At 43.8% G+C, this 18,289-nt stretch overlaps 2 protein-coding genes across 4 annotated transcripts in view; both read left to right on the top strand.

Annotated features, from left to right (window-relative positions):
- The first annotated feature begins 1,297 nt into the window (after window positions 1-1,297).
- On the top strand, window positions 1,298-6,974 carry LOC142886952 (uncharacterized). Of its 2 annotated transcripts, XM_076024250.1 has the most exons (6): window positions 1,298-1,316; window positions 3,101-3,220; window positions 4,029-4,200; window positions 4,285-4,445; window positions 5,290-5,394; window positions 5,708-6,974. In XM_076024250.1, exons 3-6 carry the CDS (start codon window positions 4,029-4,031, stop codon window positions 6,026-6,028), a joined length of 759 nt encoding a protein of 252 aa, XP_075880365.1. In that variant the 5' UTR covers window positions 1,298-1,316; window positions 3,101-3,220; the 3' UTR covers window positions 6,029-6,974. The 2 variants fall into 2 exon arrangements, with proteins under 2 accessions (XP_075880365.1, XP_075880357.1); XM_076024242.1 differs by lacking the exons at window positions 1,298-1,316; window positions 3,101-3,220 and adding an exon at window positions 3,277-3,571.
- Window positions 6,975-9,038: 2,064 nt separating this feature from the next.
- Window positions 9,039-18,289, top strand: part of rufy2 (RUN and FYVE domain containing 2) — an 11,955-nt gene continuing 2,704 nt past the window's right edge. The window contains exons 1-13 of one of the 2 annotated variants that reach the window (XM_076024230.1): window positions 9,039-9,371; window positions 12,059-12,232; window positions 12,334-12,451; window positions 13,203-13,304; window positions 13,644-13,767; window positions 13,884-13,948; window positions 14,059-14,124; window positions 14,275-14,344; window positions 14,475-14,576; window positions 14,687-14,803; window positions 14,893-14,985; window positions 15,179-15,253; window positions 15,573-15,670. In XM_076024230.1, coding sequence (XP_075880345.1) covers window positions 9,296-9,371; window positions 12,059-12,232; window positions 12,334-12,451; window positions 13,203-13,304; window positions 13,644-13,767; window positions 13,884-13,948; window positions 14,059-14,124; window positions 14,275-14,344; window positions 14,475-14,576; window positions 14,687-14,803; window positions 14,893-14,985; window positions 15,179-15,253; window positions 15,573-15,670 — 1,280 coding nt within the window. In that variant the 5' untranslated portion in view covers window positions 9,039-9,295. Of the gene's footprint in view, window positions 9,372-10,236; window positions 11,026-12,058; window positions 12,233-12,333; window positions 12,452-13,202; window positions 13,305-13,643; window positions 13,768-13,883; window positions 13,949-14,058; window positions 14,125-14,274; window positions 14,345-14,474; window positions 14,577-14,686; window positions 14,804-14,892; window positions 14,986-15,178; window positions 15,254-15,572; window positions 15,671-18,289 lie in introns of those variants that run through there. The other variant, XM_076024221.1, reaches the window with a different exon arrangement.

The raw sequence follows: 18,289 nt of genomic DNA, 5'->3' as shown, positions 1-18,289 counted from the left end.
GTCACCCTTATTATTATTATTATTATTATTATTATTATTATTATTGTTATTATTATTATTATTATTATTAATATTATTATTATTATTATTATTATTATTATTATTATTATTATTATTATTGTTATTATTATTATGATGATGATGGAACACAAACAGTAACCTCAGTCTCAGCTTTGATTTAAACTGTGCTGGTCCACTGTGCAACAGGTTATTTCAACAGGACATTGAGGACAAATAGTGCAGATTTTTATCATTTGTGGATGTGAGGAAACAAATGGTTTCAGCAGATTTGACCCTCGGAGCAGTGGGTCAGTGGTTGAAAATGCCTGACCTACCAAGCCAGGAAAGTTAATGGGACAACACAATTCCTGTGTCAGCAGAGGATTACCAGTAACTCACTGCACTGAGTCCATCCAGTAACAACAGAGACAGACTTTTTTTTTTCTTACCATTTGACTGAATAAAATGATGACCGCAGACTAACTCAATGCAGCGGTGGAAACCTCCTCTTTGAAGCTAATGACTCGATGATCAGCTCACGACCACACACACCACCCCTACCCCAAACCTCAAACAGAAATTGCCAACGGAAGATTATGCTGCATCTGAGTTGCTCTAATGAGAGACTGCTTGCGGAGATATTGAACACAGTGGACAGCAACTTATCAGATCCATCTAGAATTTATTTTGGTGCTAAGAACCAAAGGGAAACTGTAGGATCTGGACAAGACGAGTCAACTGACGTCTGGATGAGAGCGTGATGACAATTTGTTAGTGTATAATCGTCTGCTTGTGCTCAAATATATCGTTGGAATCAGCTTGGCCTGGACCCTGAGATCAGGTATACAGTATTACTCGCCCTCCCTCCTTCTAATTGATGGCTGCAAGTGTTTGCGTCAAGCCGTCCCTCAGTCAGCAAGCGACAAATGTCCATGTTTGGCAATCGAATTGAAATAAAACTGTTAAGTGTCACTTGCGCTTGCCTGTATGTAATTTGTGTTTTTCCCATTAAATGAAGGTGTCTTGACTCTTTGGAACCGGGTAATGACAGGTTAGCACCTCTTGTAGACCCTGTGTAAGTAGTCTGGTCACTTGTACTGTAATTGTCACAGTCACTGGGTGTGTCATCCTCTGCGACATCCCTGTGGTAATAGCCCATGTCCTTATAATTGGTGTTATCCATAGTGCTGTCCCTGTAATCTGTACTGTCCCTGCAGGTGACACTTACTGTGGACTGCCTCCAGCAGGGACCGTGTTTGATCTGCTGCAACTGCACATCGCAGCCTTCGCATGTTAATGAAATTCGATGCACGGACGTGAGTATTCATCACACCTGACTGAAGCCTCCCCTCGGTTACCATTTTAAAACTATTCAAATTAGCCTCCATTTGAATTCTAGCCTTTGATAAGCTTGGCTTGTACTGAAACAAATCACCCAAACTTTGCTGTTGCAGACTGCAGAAATGTTGAAGTTTGAAAAAAAAAAAAAGAATTGCAGAGCAAGTAAATTCATTTTACACTTTCCTTTAATTTTTTTTTGTCGTACTTAGTTTTTTTTTTTTTTGTATATTTGTTGTATGTGATGCTTTCTTAAAAATGTCAGACAAACTGGCTGTTGTGACATCAAGTCACTGGAAGACCACCAAGCTACTTATCATAAATATTTATTATGGTCTTATGGCCAACAATAATTCTTTTTTGGAGAATCTCGTACTTATAAAGTTGCACATCTGAGCCCAATATGTAATATTTAAGATAATATGTTTAAATGAAAGAAAAAAAAAAATATGTAGGATTTCATTTCTAAAAAGAATAGAAGAAAAATTGCTGAATCAAATGTTCAATCTCTTACAATAGGCCTTTATATTTATGTAAACAATGGGACAGCCGACTTGTGCCACCAGCAGCCCAAAACATGGATATTTGCTCAGGGCTTCGCTCTGACTGCTGCTATATGAAGGATGAGAGATCAAACCACCTGATAACCATTTTGTTATTTATGAGGGCTGTTGCATAAGCAGCCCTTGTAGAATGTGTTTACCACTTACCACCGCTCTATTTCTATGCTTAGGTTTAAAAAAGACCATAACCCATACATAGTAGTAGGGAATGGCAGAATAACATACTACAATCCAAAAATATATGGACAATGATAACAAAGCACCAAACCACACTCTCAATTGCAGTCCCTATTTATACATAAGAGCAGAAGTGGGTGACCTTCCAGTCACCCCAGAACCACAAGTTTCCCTCAGGTCTCCACACAGTGGGTCGCACTCAGGGACAGGAAAAGAACAAAGCTCCCACCTAGTGTTGAAGGAAAGGAAGTACAGTGAACATGGGAATCGTATTCATTCAAAGTAAAACGTGTTTTTGTGTGTAAAGACGCAAGGATCACATCATGACGTTGGCAATATGGTAATTTTAGTTGTTAAAAGAGACTGACCTACAATGATCAGATTGAACATGCCGTGTTGTTAACAGACGCTTTGGGGCATTGTCAGGATGCAATTTCAGATGTACACAAGTGACCACTTACTTTCACATTTTGGTTTAAATAGCTGATGTAATTTGTTCAACACGGTGTGAAAAAACGCTATTAGCAGAATCAGAGCTTGGAGGAGAAAGCAATTTTAGTAGTTTGTGCTCTGTGTCATCTAAGTTGTGGAGAGATTTTGAAAAATATACTTACCAAAAAAAAAAAAAAAAAAAAAAAACAGGACATGCAATCACAGGCAGTCTTAAGGATAACATCAAAAGATTTATATCTCACAAAAATAAATATTTGTATTTTGCACTTAACCTTGTCTTATCAATTGGCAAATTCCATTTAACAAAACAAGATTATCCAAATTCCGTCCAAGCGTTCTAATATTTCAGGTAGAATTTAAGTTGAACACAAATGCATTGGAACTACACAATACATAATAATAATAATAAGTGACATTACTCAGCAAGTCGTTACTGTCCTCATTAATAGACCTCAGTTCACTGTGCAATAATACCTTTTACTTATATTTCTATTTTTTTTTTTTCTTTTTGTTTTTACTGCCTGCATTATACGTTTATAAATTGAAATTTCATATAAATACTTTTTTAGGAGGGGGCGCGGCGCGGAGAAAGCGGTTTCAGGCACACTGCACATGCGCACTGTTAGTGTTATTCCGCATGTACCGGAAGTTATTTGAAAAGGACTCCTTCCCATCCTAGAAAACCGAACGTAAGCCAAACGTGAAGTTTTATTTGTTCAAAGTGCGGTTTAAATGTTGGAAAATGTTGGAAAATGTAACAGTAACCTCAAGCCGTAAATGATTGTGCAACGTTAATGTTAAGCTAACAGTGACGATGCTGCTACTAACTAATTTAGGGTAAATACTAACGCTAGCTTCGAAACCCTGCAAAGTCTCACATTTTCTTGTTGATCCAACTGACACAAGATAGCAATGTTGTGTTTAAAGTTTAAACATGTTAAGAAGGAACATTTTACCACGCCAAATTGTTCACTAATCTATATTGTGACGGTACAGTAATGATATTCAGTAGGGCTCAGAAGGATTCAGTCCCAGCCATAGTGAGTCACAGGTGGGCTTCAAATGTTTAAAGGGCGCTGTAAATGTGGGATAATTTAACAGCAAAATGAAGAAAAATGTTACGATAACAAGTCAACATGAATGTAAACTTTATGATAGCTTGAATCACTGCAAAACGAACCTGTCACTGTCACATTTTCTTGATGGTAAAACATATACTGCCAAAGATTTAATTTTTTTTTTAAGTCTAAAGTTGTTAAGTAGAAATATTTCAGCACGTCCAGTTGTTAATTAATTTATTATATATTAACTATGAAGCTAGAATAATTATATTTAGTATAAAATTTCAATATATTTTAGTGATGCTATGTCCTGATCGAATTGAAATGTCTTATTTTCACAGTAGCTCTATTTTTTTATTTCAATGTGGAATCATCTTTAAAAAAAAAATAAAAAAAAAATGTTACATTTCACCAATTGGCCTCTCTTATTTTCCAGATGCATATAACAATACAAGAAGGAAGCTCTCTGCCAGAGTTGCAGAGATGCACCACGTGCTGCGACCTGTACCACTGCCCTTACTGCCAGTCCTCATTGTTCAAACCCACTTACCTGTGCAAGGTGAAAAGCCACGTGGAGGGCCACTTCAAGAGGGCAGTGTCACATGAAGGTAAAGCTTCCGTTCGACATTTTGTGCGAGTCACAGTAGAGATCATCTTCAGCTGCTGCAAAGTTGTTTATTGTTCTGTTATAGGGTATACCATTCTCAGATGCGGGCTACAGTGTAAATCTCAACTGCACTACCACTGCGTCCATTGCCAGGCAACAGTGTTGCGCAGGGAATCCTTTGTCAAGCACCTTCGCGTGTGCAAGAATAAGCAGCCTGCTGTGAAGGCCAGTGCTACTGTGGCTCAGGTGCACCACCCTTAGTCTTGTTGGGTTTGTTTTGTTGTTTACGCGTATAGAGTGTTTTCACCGACGTCACATTTTTGCCCTTTATCCGGATGCGCGGCCATATTGGAGATACTTGGATGCGGTGGTGACAAAAATGTTGATATATCGATATTTTTTTCGATACTGAAAATTAAAAACGATATGATGTGACTTCTCCGTCGTATCGATATATATCGCTACTACATCGAGGCGACGTGTGGCGCCGCCAACACACACACAAACACACACACACAAACACTCCGAGCACTCCCTCCGCTCCCTCCTTGCGAGGTGTCGTGAAGAGACTTCCGCGCGATCTCCCGCCCCATCGACCAAACTTCCACTTGTTTTTTTTTATGAGATGAAGTAAAGGGAACATCTCTACTGACATACAATCACCTTTTCACTTATGTTGAACTTGTCAACGGTCGTATTTGTGTCAATAAAATCACAGATCTTGTGCCAGCCACAAACGTCTCCGTTCTTCGGACAGTTTTTTGCACCCCTGTCCCTAATTTGTGATGACTTTTTGTAGTTTAAAGTATTTCAGATGTTTTTTCTCGGTCTGAGCGGTTATTGCAGTCAAAAACGCGGCAATGATTAACCATTTTGTGCGACAATAATCTGGTTGTGTTGCTACATACACAGTCCAGGGGCAGTGTGAGTGCCTCCAAGGTGGCAACTTCCCTTGTTTTTGATGACGCAACGGGAAAACACTCTATAGATGGAAAACAGGACTTGAGATGCTGACCGGATTATTCCATACCAGCTTGTTCCCAGCGGAAACTGGATCTTGTGACGTGTTGTCTCCCTGTTATCAATCCAGGTGACCCAAAGTGATGAGTCAGTCGGGAGAGACGCATACAAGCAATTGTGTGAGGGTCTGGATGAGGCTCAAAGGCAACCGAAGGAGGAGTGTCAGCTCAGACAGGTCAGCTCACTGCTGCTGTTTGTGCATGAGGGGCATTGGCGCCGGTGTTTGACAGAAACACGCATGTGTGTGTACGCTCAGGGAGCACAGAGTAATTCCGACATGCTTCCCTCCTGATGCTTCCATTGGTCTAAGCTCACATACGATAAGACAGAAGAATCTGTGTGAATTGAAAAGCATGTGCGTGTGTGCGTGCTTGTGCATGTGTGTGAACGTGCAGATGTCCAAGAAGAAGAATGTTATCAAATCAAACTTGTGAAACACTTTTTCTCCCAGTTACTGAATATATCCTTTCTGCCTCGACGTCACGCAGGTAACTGGAAGTGGTGATGACGCCGACAGAGAACCGGAGAAAGATGAGCAGCACGGCTCCGTGCCAGTGGTCAGCACAAGCTTTTCCCATGTAGATTCCGGTCAGTCCCTTCATCAAGAAATGGAAGTAGCTCCAAAACGTAAAAGAGAGAACTCCACAGAGGCAAGATGTTCACTTGCCCACTCTACCAACTGCAGAGATGAAGATGAACTATTTCTGCTCAGCCTTCTCCCGTCCATCAAGAGGCTTACCATTAAAAAAAGAATGGAGGTACGGATGAAGTTCCAGCAAGTGCTTTATGCTGCAGAGTTTGAGGCCTGAGAGACTTTGAAGACATTTTAAGAGACTGTACTTGACAAGTTGCCCTGCGATGAAGTGGCAAATTGTCCAGGGTGTTCCCTGCCTTCACCCCTGGACTGCCGGGAGAGGTCCCAGCAGACCCCAGCGGCTCCTGAGTGCAGGAGGAAGCAGGTGTAGAAGGTGGATGGATGGATATTTGACAAGTTGTTTGTTGTTTTGATTATTTAAAAATGTAAGAAAAAAAAAAGACTTTACAATGTTTTGCTATTTCTTTCTGAGAAATATTCATAGCTTACCTGTGAGTTTCACTAAAGTTAAAGTTCATGTCATATTTTTAATGAATAGAAAACATAAAGGGGGCGTTTTTGTTGCAAATGTAGCTCATTTTTTGTTTTTTAGTTATTGTATTTGTAAAAAAAAAAAAAAGTACCTGCATGTTTGTTTCAGCTCAATGTCAGAACTGTACATAAACGCTCATGTCTTTCTGAAAGAGGCTATTTGTGGAATGTAATTTTTTTTTTTTTTTTTTTTTACATATAATGAAAAAACAAACCCGAACATACTGTTCATTCTATCCGTTTACAGATGTAAAAAGAAATTCTTCACGTTGATTCAAACAATTCTATACAAGTTAAATATTTGTAATGTATGTAGTAACGTTGAAACCCAATTGAAAGAAAACACAATTTATCTTCATATTGTTATATTTCTGTGTCTATGATGTGGCCTCAGTGAAATCGTGTTATTCCATTGCAGGGACAAACAAGTGTTTTGGGAGGGTTGTTTTTGTGATGTGATGTGTGTCTGCTCACAAATGTTCCCGTCTCGACTGTCTGTGAGTGAGTGACTGAGTGAATTGGTTTTGGCTGGACGGGCTCGCTTGACCCTTCTCCTCTGGAGGGACCCGCCGTTCACCGCTCATCTGTTTGCATTCACCTCTATGCATTTAATAAATACACTAGTTGGGTGTTTGCGGTCATGCATTAATGTGAAATATGTTAAACAGCAGCGCCTCCTCTTGCATCTGCTCCCCTCAACTCTCTTCTCCAGTGTTGTTGGGATTACACCATTAAAAGTAATGCAACTACTCATTACTCCTTGATAAAGTAATCTAATTACTTCTTTCACTACTTTGCTTCATAAGTAATCAATTACTTTAGTTAAAAAACAGACAAAGTAACAGTTGCTCAGTGCTTTTGGAAGGAGCTTTGTTGATTAGAAAATTAATAAATTAATAATTAGAAGGTTTTGGAAAAGTAACAAAATCGTTAGTTGATAAAGTAATTATGATATAATTACCAGTTTTGCCACAGTAATCCAGTTACATTATTTAGTTTAATTACAGTAGTGGATTTCTTAGTAATAGCTTACTCGCCACCCCCCTCCATCATCACCTCTTCCATCCTGATCCGAGCCTCGACTCTCTTCCTCGCTCCCTCGCTGTCTTTCCTGTCTGCCGTACCCCCACCACTCCCTCCCCTCCCCCCCCCCCCCCCCCCCCCCCCGGTGCCTTCCGGCTCTCTCTGGCCATTGGGTGCTGCGTGGGGTGATGCTTGTGGTTTCGCTCAGTGATGTCTCCAGACTCGGAGCGTGTACCGGCGAACTGCCTCAGCGCTGTCGAGGCTTCCACAGAGTCATCGCCTCTGATGCCACCACGCCGCAAAGAGTTGCCTGCTACCAGAGCGGACGAGTCGGCGTTCCCGAAGCTGCAGGAATCAGGATCAGCTCGTCGCACTCTGCCACCTGAGGTAAGATGCAACATTGAAATGAGACATTTTACAGGGGGCTGGTAGTGGTGGAGGGATACTACTGGTATGTGTGCATCCCTCCGAAGGGTCTGAATGACTCTCCGTCTCTCTGTGTTGCACTGGGTCTTGTACAATACGACTGCATCTCAGTTAAAAAGAAAAAAAAAAAAGAAGAAGAAGAAAAAAGAAAAAGAAATAATAATAATCTGCTGCATCACAATCTGTGTGAGCACAACACTCGACTTTCTGCACTGCTGCAGAGTGAAAGGCTAACCGCTACGATGAACCAGCATCACGCCGCTGATGTTGGTGGGAAGCTGTCTCACTTATTGGTAGCTAATGCTGTCCGTCATGCAGTAGGGCGTGTTCCTCCACGGAGGAACACGGTCGTGTGCTGTGAACAGTGGATCCCTGCTTTAGGTGTGGTTCGGAGATGTGACGGGAGATGTAGAGGGGGGGAGGAGAGTGGAGGGTTTGAAAACAGCTGGAGAACACGGAAGAGTATGTTTGGTGTGTATTGAAAACAATGACGTTAGCATCACGTCCTGCCACTACATATTTTTTTGCTGCATCAGTATCGTGTGTCTCTATTTTAGTAATTTAAAACATTTTATAAGCCTAAATGCTGATGTAAAATGCTAAAAAAAAAAAAAAAAAATAGCTATGAACTTGAGAGCGGGGAAAACAGCAAATGGGAAAATGTGAGGGCAAATAAACCTCTGCATTGATAAAAAATGATAAAGTGGTTGATAAATAGTTTAACAATGGCACTGAAAAGAAATTATCAATGGTAAGTTGGAGCTGAAAAGAAATGAATGACAAAGCAAACATAGGCAGCAGCAGCAGTGTAAAATATTTGGTTAGGGGTTTATTAGTATTATTATTATTATTTGAAATAACAAGTAAATGTGAGTCCTTTAGAATTATCCCATTCATGTGATCATTACAGGATATTATGGGATGTAAAAAAAAAAAAAGCGGTCATGTGAGTAGAGAGTTAGGAAGGAGAGAGAGGAGGAGGCAATGTAATCCTCTTTTCCGTGAACAGAGAACTATGACTGTAAACCCGACGATCTTAAAGATCATTTTCTATCTAAAAAAAAAAAAAAAATCTTCCAAGTCATGTGAAGTTTGAAGGTTCAAAATGTAGATATCACTGTGCTCGGTTTAGCCTAATTTGCAACCTTCAGAATCTAATTAAGTTTAACTCCAGTCTCTCTCTCTTTCTCTCCCCCCCCCCCCCCCCCCCCCCCCTCTCTCTCTGTGTTTCCTACCAGTCTGTCCTGCTCAGCTCAGAAGAAGGCCAGCACACCCTGAGACGGTGTTAATACTGGACACCACACTGGAAGAGGCCCTATGAGAAAAAGGAAAGAAAAGCTGCTGCGGTTCTAGAGACCTGATGAGTCAAAGGATCCCAGGGAGTCTGAAAATCTGAGGACCAGAAAAACAAACCACAGTGGGCAAATATCTGGCCCCGGACCTTTGTTTTGGTTTCATCACTTCACGCAGCAGCGAGCAGAGGAGTGATCTCTCACTCACCATGTACTCCCCTCAGAGTCTCCACCGCTGGGGAATCACTCACAGCGAGAGCATGGAGCGCTTAGCGTACAGCCAAGGTAGGCCTGGCAAATTGAATCAATTTCATTATTGCTTGAATGGTTGCACCACAGCATCAAGACAAGACTGCGAGTGAATGCAAGAGTAACTAAAACAACAATTCTCCCTATCTTTGAGATGATTCTTGCATAAACTTGCATTAAGCTTTGGTATTGAAAATATCTTTAATGTTGCTTTACTTGGGTAAAAAAATTTTTTGGCAACTTAATTAAACTAAAACCAAACAATTTATATAATAATGCATTTAGTTTTTTGGTGGGTTCAAATAATATTCAATCATGAAATGATATGAATACTCGTGGCCACAGTGTAAATGCATTTATAAACTTTTTAAAAGCCTCCCAACCTACATCTGTTGTAATTGTACTTCCTCTTCAGCAGTGCCAGTGTCTGGTTGCAGCCAAGAGTAATGAGACATTTCTGTTGAAGAAATTCCTATCCCTGCGTTTAGGCTCATCACCTCGTGTGTGTGTGTGTGTGTGTGTGTGTGTGTGTGTGTGTGTGTGTGTGTGTGTGTGTGTGTCAGAATGTCGTTACGTTGTGTCTCCCCTAGTTATAGAAAATGTTAATCAGGTCTATTTGTCAGGAATGGAATCCACTAGGTTTTGAGATTTAAACACGTCAAATTTATGTCATACTAGATTCATCATGTGTGTAATGAGAACGCACCGTGACACGGATAAATGCTGTTTAGCGACTGTGCGGTGAGCAATGGGGCGCTGCATATCTCAAAAATAGCAAACAGCGCTGCGTGCCCACGTCCTCCTCTACCCCTTGCAGTTCTCTAGTTCCAGCAGCAGGGGGAGCCAGGGCCTCAATGCAACGACCCACCAAAACCATGACGTAGTGCTACCTTTTGTGTGTCTTGTGAGCCTCCCTCTGACACCGCCCCTCCGGAGGGTACAGCGGACCGTCAGGAGCGGACTCTCGGCTACGTATGCTAGCTATAAACAAACGTGTGCGACGGGGTGATGTACGGAAGTAGCCCTAACGCAAAGGACCCGTTGTGCGAGCCGCCGCCGCCACCACCGCTGACATCCACCATGTAAATCCGAACCTTCGTTTCACAGCTGGGGGACGTTCGACGGTTGATTCCCCCCCTCCTCTCTCTCTCTCTGCTGGAGCTGTCAGGGCTTTGCTGGTCCCGTGGTTTTGCAGTGGGGGTTTATGTGTGCGTGTGTGTAGCTGTGCAAAAAAAAAAAAAATTGCTCTCCGGTTGAATTGGCTGTCAAGCTATCGCTCGCTAAACAATTTAGCACAACATTGTGCAGGAGCGGCGACAGTTAGTGAGCTCTGACGTCTCCAACACCCCGCGTGAGAGGCGCCTGAACATGGCATCGCCCGCGGAGCACGAACTGACTCTGTCGGAGGCGGACGGCAGCAAGGACAAGGGTCAGGTGTTCGGCATTCTGAGGCTGCAGGAGGAGAAATCAGGGCTCGGGGAGAAAGCTAACTGCGGCGGCGGCGGCGGCGGCGGCGCGGCGAGGGGGGGCCCTGGTGGAGGAGGTGTTGTTGGTACGGGAGACGGCCGATGGCAGGCTCCGATCTTTGCTTTGGCCAGGAAAGCATCCGAGACTATTTCGGGGAGCATTCACGTCCTGCCCAAAGTGTCGGACCACAGGACGTCCCTGTCTGGAGACTGGTCCGTCCAAGGTAGGCGCGTGTGTGTGTGTGTGTGTGTGTGTGTGTGTGTGTGTGTGTGTGTGTGTGTGTGTGTGTGTGTGTGTGTGTGTGTGTGATTGATTCTTCATAGACCTATTTTACCCTTGGTGTAGCCTTGCAGCATCTTTTGTTCGACCATCACAACACATTATCGTTGACCACCTGCCAAAACTTACTTTGACACAATTCTTCATGCTCCTCAACATCAAAACTCGTCAGCTACTGATGTGTTACCTTGTGCTTAACTGAGGCACAAATGGAATGGAATGTGGCCGCAGTTCATTTGATGCATTTGATGTTAAGTGTAGCCAACCAATTTTATTCACTGTTGTCACTGTTTGATGGGGTGTGATAAAAGTCACATGATGACACAGGCGGACATTGTGTGACTTTTATTTCCTCGGTGCACTAGGGACTTGCTGCACAAGGGCTTTCTACATTAACACTGCTGCTGGGAAGTGGTTGCTTTAGTCAGTAGTGCCACTGTCTTCAGGCCTCCCCGGGCATTCACATCCTTTTAAACATGGCAAGCACACATTCCTGTACGGTCGCATCGGATATTGTCCTGTTGTTGCGCGTTCAGCCGACACATCAACTTAGAGGCTCAGTGTTGACCATTTCAAGTGGGACCCCTTAAACCACTGGCGCAACCCAGATGGAAATAGATGCAATGAAAAATAATGTTTTCTGTGATTTTATCCCCAGTACCGACCAATCTGAGACCCTGTTTCAATGTAGTTAGATTACAGAACTTTTCTACCATCCGTCAAAATGATCTTTCTATCGGTATGATCCCGACCTGGGGTCTTCCTGTGTGAAGTTTGCATGTCATCCTGTGCCTGCGTGAGTTCTCTCCGGATACTCCAGCTTCCTCCTACACTTCAAAGACATGCACGTCAGGCTAATTGGCTTCTCTAAATTGCATTCACAATCAATCCATCCAAGATAGATAGATGGATAGACAGATGGATAGATCTCTATTTCTTTGTGCAACACTGAGTGTTTTTGTGGCTTTTTCCTGCAGCCCTGCGAGACCCCATGACAATGGAGCGCACCAACCTGTTGAACATGGCCAAGCTAAGCATCAAAGGTTTGATTGAGTCAGGGCTGAGCTTCGGACGCACGCTGGACTCGGACTACCCTCCTCTGCAGCAGTTCTTCGTGGTCATGGAGCACTGCCTCAAGCATGGGCTCAAAGGTGAGAAAGGAAGACAAAGGAAGCAGATGCCAAAAAAATTCCATTAACGGCTGTCATTATTTTCATTTCCGCAACGGCCTCTTCCTGTTTTTGGTGTCCAGTCAAGAAGTCCTTTCTGGGCTTCAACAAGTCTCTGTGGGGCCCCCTGGAGCTGGTGGAGAAACTGTGTCCTGAAGCAGCGGAGATCTCCACCTCAGTCAGAGACCTGCCGGGACTGAAGTAAGGAGGACACTTGCACTGCACAAGCGTGTAAACATGGTGGCACTCAATCTGAAATCTGGCTCCACAGGACTTAATACTTAGCAGCCACAAGCGCCAGTAAGATGAGCCTGAAACATGAACCTGAGTTGGGAAATACAGGACCTGATTGATTTACTGTCCTCTTGCCTTCATCTCACTGCTGCATTGCTCGTTACGTCTTGATTTTGTCTTATTGTACCTATTTATTTATTTATTTTCAAAATGTGCACACTGTGAGTCCCAATCTATTACTAAAAAATGAAATATGTCTGCTTGTAAATTATTGTTGAGGCAGTGAGTGTCCTCTAGTGGTCATAATAAGGCACGATTCCGTCTGCTGCACTTGACTTTTATATCTTAGTTCCCAGGCGGGAGAGGTGTCGAGCAGGAAACAGTGTGCGTAATATCGAATCGTAGTCGAAAGCAACAAAATGGGGAACAGCTTTGGTGTTTGAGAAGAGAACAGAGGCTGTTTCCTTTGGCAGTGCTGAGTCAGACCAACAAGCACGTAGCAGGGCAGCACTTCAAACTCCATGCACTGACCAAACGGCTGGATACCGAGCGACATTGTGTTTTTCCTCCAGTGAAGATGCTTATCCAGCAGTCACTCTGAAGGCTTGACTCAAGCAAAGCACATACATCTGTGTGTGTGTGTGTGTGTGTGTGTGTGTGTGTGTGTGTGTGTGCGTGTGCGTGTGCGCATGCGCGTGTGTGTGTGTGTGTGTTCCAGGACTCCGTTAGGCAGAGCCAGGGCCTGGTTGCGTCTGGCTCTCATGCAGAAGCGGCTGGCCGACTACCTGCGTCTTCTCATCTCCAGAAAAGACCTGCTCAGGTGCTCACACTTATGTGCACATGGTGTGGCTTGCAAAGTGAAACCATAAGGAAACCAGCTGTCTTGAGGCACGACTTTATAACTTAAATCTCTTAAATATTGACAAGATCAGATCAATAATCAATGATGATCAGATCAATGACTAAGACTCCCTATTATTGCCCTTTTTTTAAAATAAATTCACATTTTAGACTGCAAGTCTGTGGATCTAAAGATGGTAACGCGACAGCAACATTGCAGAGGCAGACCTTTCAAAATAAAGCTACCACTTGCTTCACTTCTTGCCAATGACTGCAGCCTTTTTCGGTGTTTGAGAATCTGTTTTGTCTCCTTCTCTAGCGACTTCTATGAAAATTCAGCGCTCATGCTGGAGGAGGAAGGAGCTGTGATCGTGGGCTTGTTGGTCGGCCTCAACGTTATCGACGCTAACCTTTGCGTCAAAGGCGAGGACTTGGACTCTCAGGTAACCACAGCTCTCAGACGCCAGTATTATATCATCTTTCGTGCCAATTCAAATAAAACCGAAGCATTTTTAACCCCCAAAGTGAAAACATTGTCCTTGATTCATTCTTCTTAAAGGTTGGGGTGATCGACTTCTCCATGTACTTGAAAAACGACATTGATGATTACAGGAGTGAAGAGAGGTGCGTCCTATGTTGCTGTCTTTCTTCCTCCAGGGTGTCCTCCATTATTCTCAAAACCCACCAAATTCTAAGCAGTGTTTCATTTTATTCTGTTTCCGTGGCAACGACAGGAACAGCCAGATAGCGTCCATCTTGGATCAGAAGAACTACGTTGAGGAACTAAACCGGCAACTGAAGTAAGACTTGTTTGAAAGTTTGTCGTCCTCTGATGAAAATGATAAAAGATCAGACAAGCACACACACAAGATAACAGATCCTACCTGCAGCTTGTTTCCAGTGATGCTTAGCTGAAAACGGAGAATTTATTTTTGTGTCTACACACGCAGCACCACAGTCCATGGTCTTCAGAACCGAGTAGACTCCCTTGAAAAGTCCAACTCTAAACTCATAGAAGAGGTGAGTGCCACTGCCAGAGCGTGAATAGTTGAGAGTGCGATGGCAGGATGCACCTGCTTAATCATTGTCATCAAGCAGCAGGTGTCTGCGTGGCCTGTTGAATTATCCCATGTGTTTTTTGTGTGTGCAGCTAGCCATAGCCAAGAACAACATCATCAAACTGCAGGAAGAGAACCAGCAGCTGAGGGGCGAGAACAGTCTGATTCTCATTAAGGCACAGCAGCATTTTGAGGTACGCAGTCGCAGCGTGAAATGGAATGGAGGTCTTTCTGATTATTCACCAGCTTGTTTCCACCAGAAACTGGATCGCGTGACGTGTCGTCTCCCCGTTTTTTAATCCAGGTGACCCAAGGCGACGTGTCAGTGGAGAGAGACACATACAAACAGTCGCGCCAGGGTTTGGATGAGATGTACAATGAGGCTCAAAGGCAACTGAAGGAGGAGTGCCAGCTCAGACAGGTCAGGACACTGCTGGCGTTTGTGCATGAGAGGCATTGGCACCGATGTTTGACAGAAGCGTGTGTGGGTGTGTGTGGTTTGACTTTTAGGATGTGGAGAATGAGCTGGTGGTGCAGGTGTCGATGAAACAGGAAATGGAGTTGGCCATGAAACTTCTCGAAAAAGACATTCATGAAAAACAGGTCAGCACAGGTTTACAGATTTACACCATCTTATATGTGGCAGATTTTCCATCTTTCATTTGTAGCTGCTATAGGACAGACACCAGGACTCTCCTAGTCTGTCCTTTGAGATGAGAGAAATCTGATTCAATCGTCTTGAACAAGTTTGTTAGAAGTGATTCAGTCTCAATCGGCCCTCTGTTTATCCCAACAGGACACACTGATTGGACTGAGGGACCAGCTGGACGAAGTCAAAGCCATCAATGTAGAAATGTACCAGAAGATGCAGGTATGAACCAGTGACACAGGTAAACACCACATTATCACATCGATTGAAACAAAGCCACAATGTCCTAAATAATGAGCACTGCTGCCTTGTGCTGTCTTGGTTGTTTAGTTTCCACCCATACACGCCTGTCAATCATAACAACCCCCAGCCCCCTTTTTTTTAAAGCCTCACTGAATTAATAATACCCAAACTGATCAGAATATTTCCCAGTAAACATCCCAGCATGGATAAAACTAATATAGACACACATGGTGATCCCTGCACGAACATTCTTCCATTGTGCTCCTCACCGCTGCCTCTGTCACGTCTTGCTTGTCAGTCGTCCGACGATGAGATGCAGAAGAAGAACAACATGATCAGCCGCCTGGAGGAAAAGACCAACCAGATCACTGCCACCATGAAGCAGCTGGAGCAAAGGTGAGCCACGCTAGCCGAGGAGACACGGCGGCGATGAGTCTTCACGACGTATTCAGTTCATGTGAAGCAGGCAAAAAGAAAAGAAATCCCAGCGATTCCAGTTGCTTTCTTCTTGACAGTGTAATTTCACCGTTTAAATCATAAAGACTCCCACACAGATAATCCTCATGCATGGTCGTGTATCTAAGTCACTGCTGCATCACAGTCGACGTATATATTGTTCCATGACGTGCTGGTTGCTGTGATTCCTTGTCACCCCATTGTGTACCAGTCAACATGGCCCATCCCTCCCCCCCACCCCCCCCTCTCTCCCATTGGTTTAATTCTCTTCCATTCTATTTGTGAGCTCTTGTGAAAGCTTTTCGCTGCAAGACTTTTGGCTTTCGTTGATACAAACTCATGACCGACGCCAAAGAGGTTGAGAAATTACTCTCCCCCGTAACTCAGAGATGAAATTCCTTGTTAAACAGGATGTGCAGTGGAGAGTTCATTCCTAGCGATCACACATGCTGGCTTATTTTATTTGCATTGTTACCAGACCCAGTACCTAGTACGTCCAATAATATACCAACTGTGTGGCAAACAGGTCCAGACTGAGCACAGATTGTAATAGCTGAAGGTGGCAGCCTTACACAGCTCATGATGTTAAGAGCCAAGTGTTCAGTGTGCTGAGGGCTCTTAGAATACTGATGTAATGACATCCTTTCTTCCTTCCTTTCTTGCCTCTTATCTTCCTTTTCTACCTTCCCTTATCCTTTCTTTTCCTTGGTTCCTCCCTGTTTGTCTCTTTTATGCCATTAAATATCCATCCATTGCTTCGTTTTGTTTTGTTTTCCCTATTTTTGCTCTCTGAAAACGTCCATTTGTCATTTTCTTTCCTTCCGACTTGACTCGCGCGCAGCGATAAGGACCTGCTCAGTCAGACGAGAACACTCGCCATGTCCTTTGTAAAGTGCGCCAGCACGGACACAGAGCACCAGTACAAGCTTGTGAAGGACATCTCCTTCTGAAGACAAGCGCTTTGGCTTCAATTAAACGCACATTTATTTCTGGGGTTTTGTATGTCTAGAGAGAGCAGGTGGGGAATTCTTGTGTGAAAGTGGACAGCGTTGCTTTGCGCTTCAGACACCAAGACGGGGTCGTGATGGTGACGGCCGTCTGTGTGGCAGGCCGCAGTCGAGTGTTTATGTTGTTTATTTCAATCCTCGTTAGACAACTTGTGAAGTTTTACACAAAATATGCTTAAACATATAGAAAAAAAAGTTATGACTCATGCAGTAACAAGTCTATTTAAGGTTAAATGCTTAGCCGGTTGTGCGCACACAAAGGGTGATGGCCACTTGGGCAGTCAGTTTGTGCCAAGTGTCAAGTTTTATCGCTGCGTCGTTGCTGTTCACAAAAGAAAACTGGATACGTGTGTCGCGACAACCAAGTTTTCTCATGTGACAATGAACAGAGACGCCGTTGAGCAGAGCCGGTCGCTTAGCAAAGAGTTCAAGGTTCCCTTGTCCATTAAGACTGGCCAATCTCAAAGGGGACGCAAGGCGAAGGAGGGATGGAGACTCCTCTGAACATCTGAATTTACCACACAGCACAAACGGACAGCAGAGATTCGCCACAGATTGTGTATAAACTTATGGCTGCGTTCAGACTGCAGGCGAATCTGATTCAAATCAGATTCCTTCTCAAATCCCAAATTTTTAGGGCTAATTGTTCACACTGTTTTTAGCAAGTGTCCAAATTGGGATCTGGCTCTGTTCAGACTGAGCCCACATTACTGACCCACCTGTAGGTTGCTCGGGTAGAGTTGGGTAGAGTGACGTCACGGACAGTCAAAACCGGACGGTGCGTTTGGAGCTGTTCAGACCGAGACGCGTCAGTCCAAATGACAAAGTTGAAACTTCCTGTGAAGGTGGTTTCTATTCCTTTTGCAAAAATCGGATTTCATGTGATTTGTGACCGTTCAAACTACAAAAGGGCCACCTGGTTTCAATCTGGACGGGCTAGAAATTGGATTTTGGGCTAGCAGTCTGAACGCGGCTTTATTGCAGCCAGTGTCAGATCTCAGAAAACCATCAGAACCAAAAGGTTTTCCTCCTTCGAGAGCTTTTCTTTTGCCGCTTTTTAGCCTCCTTTCTTTGATTGGTTCCCAGTTTCCTCTGCATGTGCTGCACCTCTCGGCCTGCTCTGTCATTAATGCTGAGCAGCAGTTTGAGCCGTGACATTTCTTCCTTTCTAGTTGGCCGCTAATCACATGACCATTTAATAGGCTTGAGCGTGGTGGAATGATAGAACTGGCTCACCGCCTCTTGTGATCACTCACCTTGACAAAAAACCAAAAAACCAAGTGAGGTCGAGCTGCGTCCTTGTGGACGCTGACGGCTCATCAAGGACTCACCTCCTTCCACCTGCTTTCACCAAACAGACAGAACTGAGCCGGACCAATCGGTGAGCAGCAGCTGCGCGGCGTCGAGCTGTTTGTCGACTTTTGTGATCAGCGAGGGTGTAATCGCTCCGTCACGTTCCCAGTACTGTAAACCTCCTTCCACTTTGTAGACTAAACTCTCCGATGGAAACAGCTGTTGTACACTCACAACTACCGTCTTTTACCACAGCGGT

Source organism: Nelusetta ayraudi, unplaced genomic scaffold (assembly GCF_046127955.1).
Source record: "Nelusetta ayraudi isolate G7.1 ecotype Tasmania unplaced genomic scaffold, CSIRO-AGI_Nayr_v1 ptg000002l, whole genome shotgun sequence".
In the NCBI taxonomy this organism is placed as follows: Eukaryota; Metazoa; Chordata; class Actinopteri; order Tetraodontiformes; family Monacanthidae; genus Nelusetta; species Nelusetta ayraudi.
This window is presented reverse-complemented; position numbering and strand designations above follow the sequence as displayed.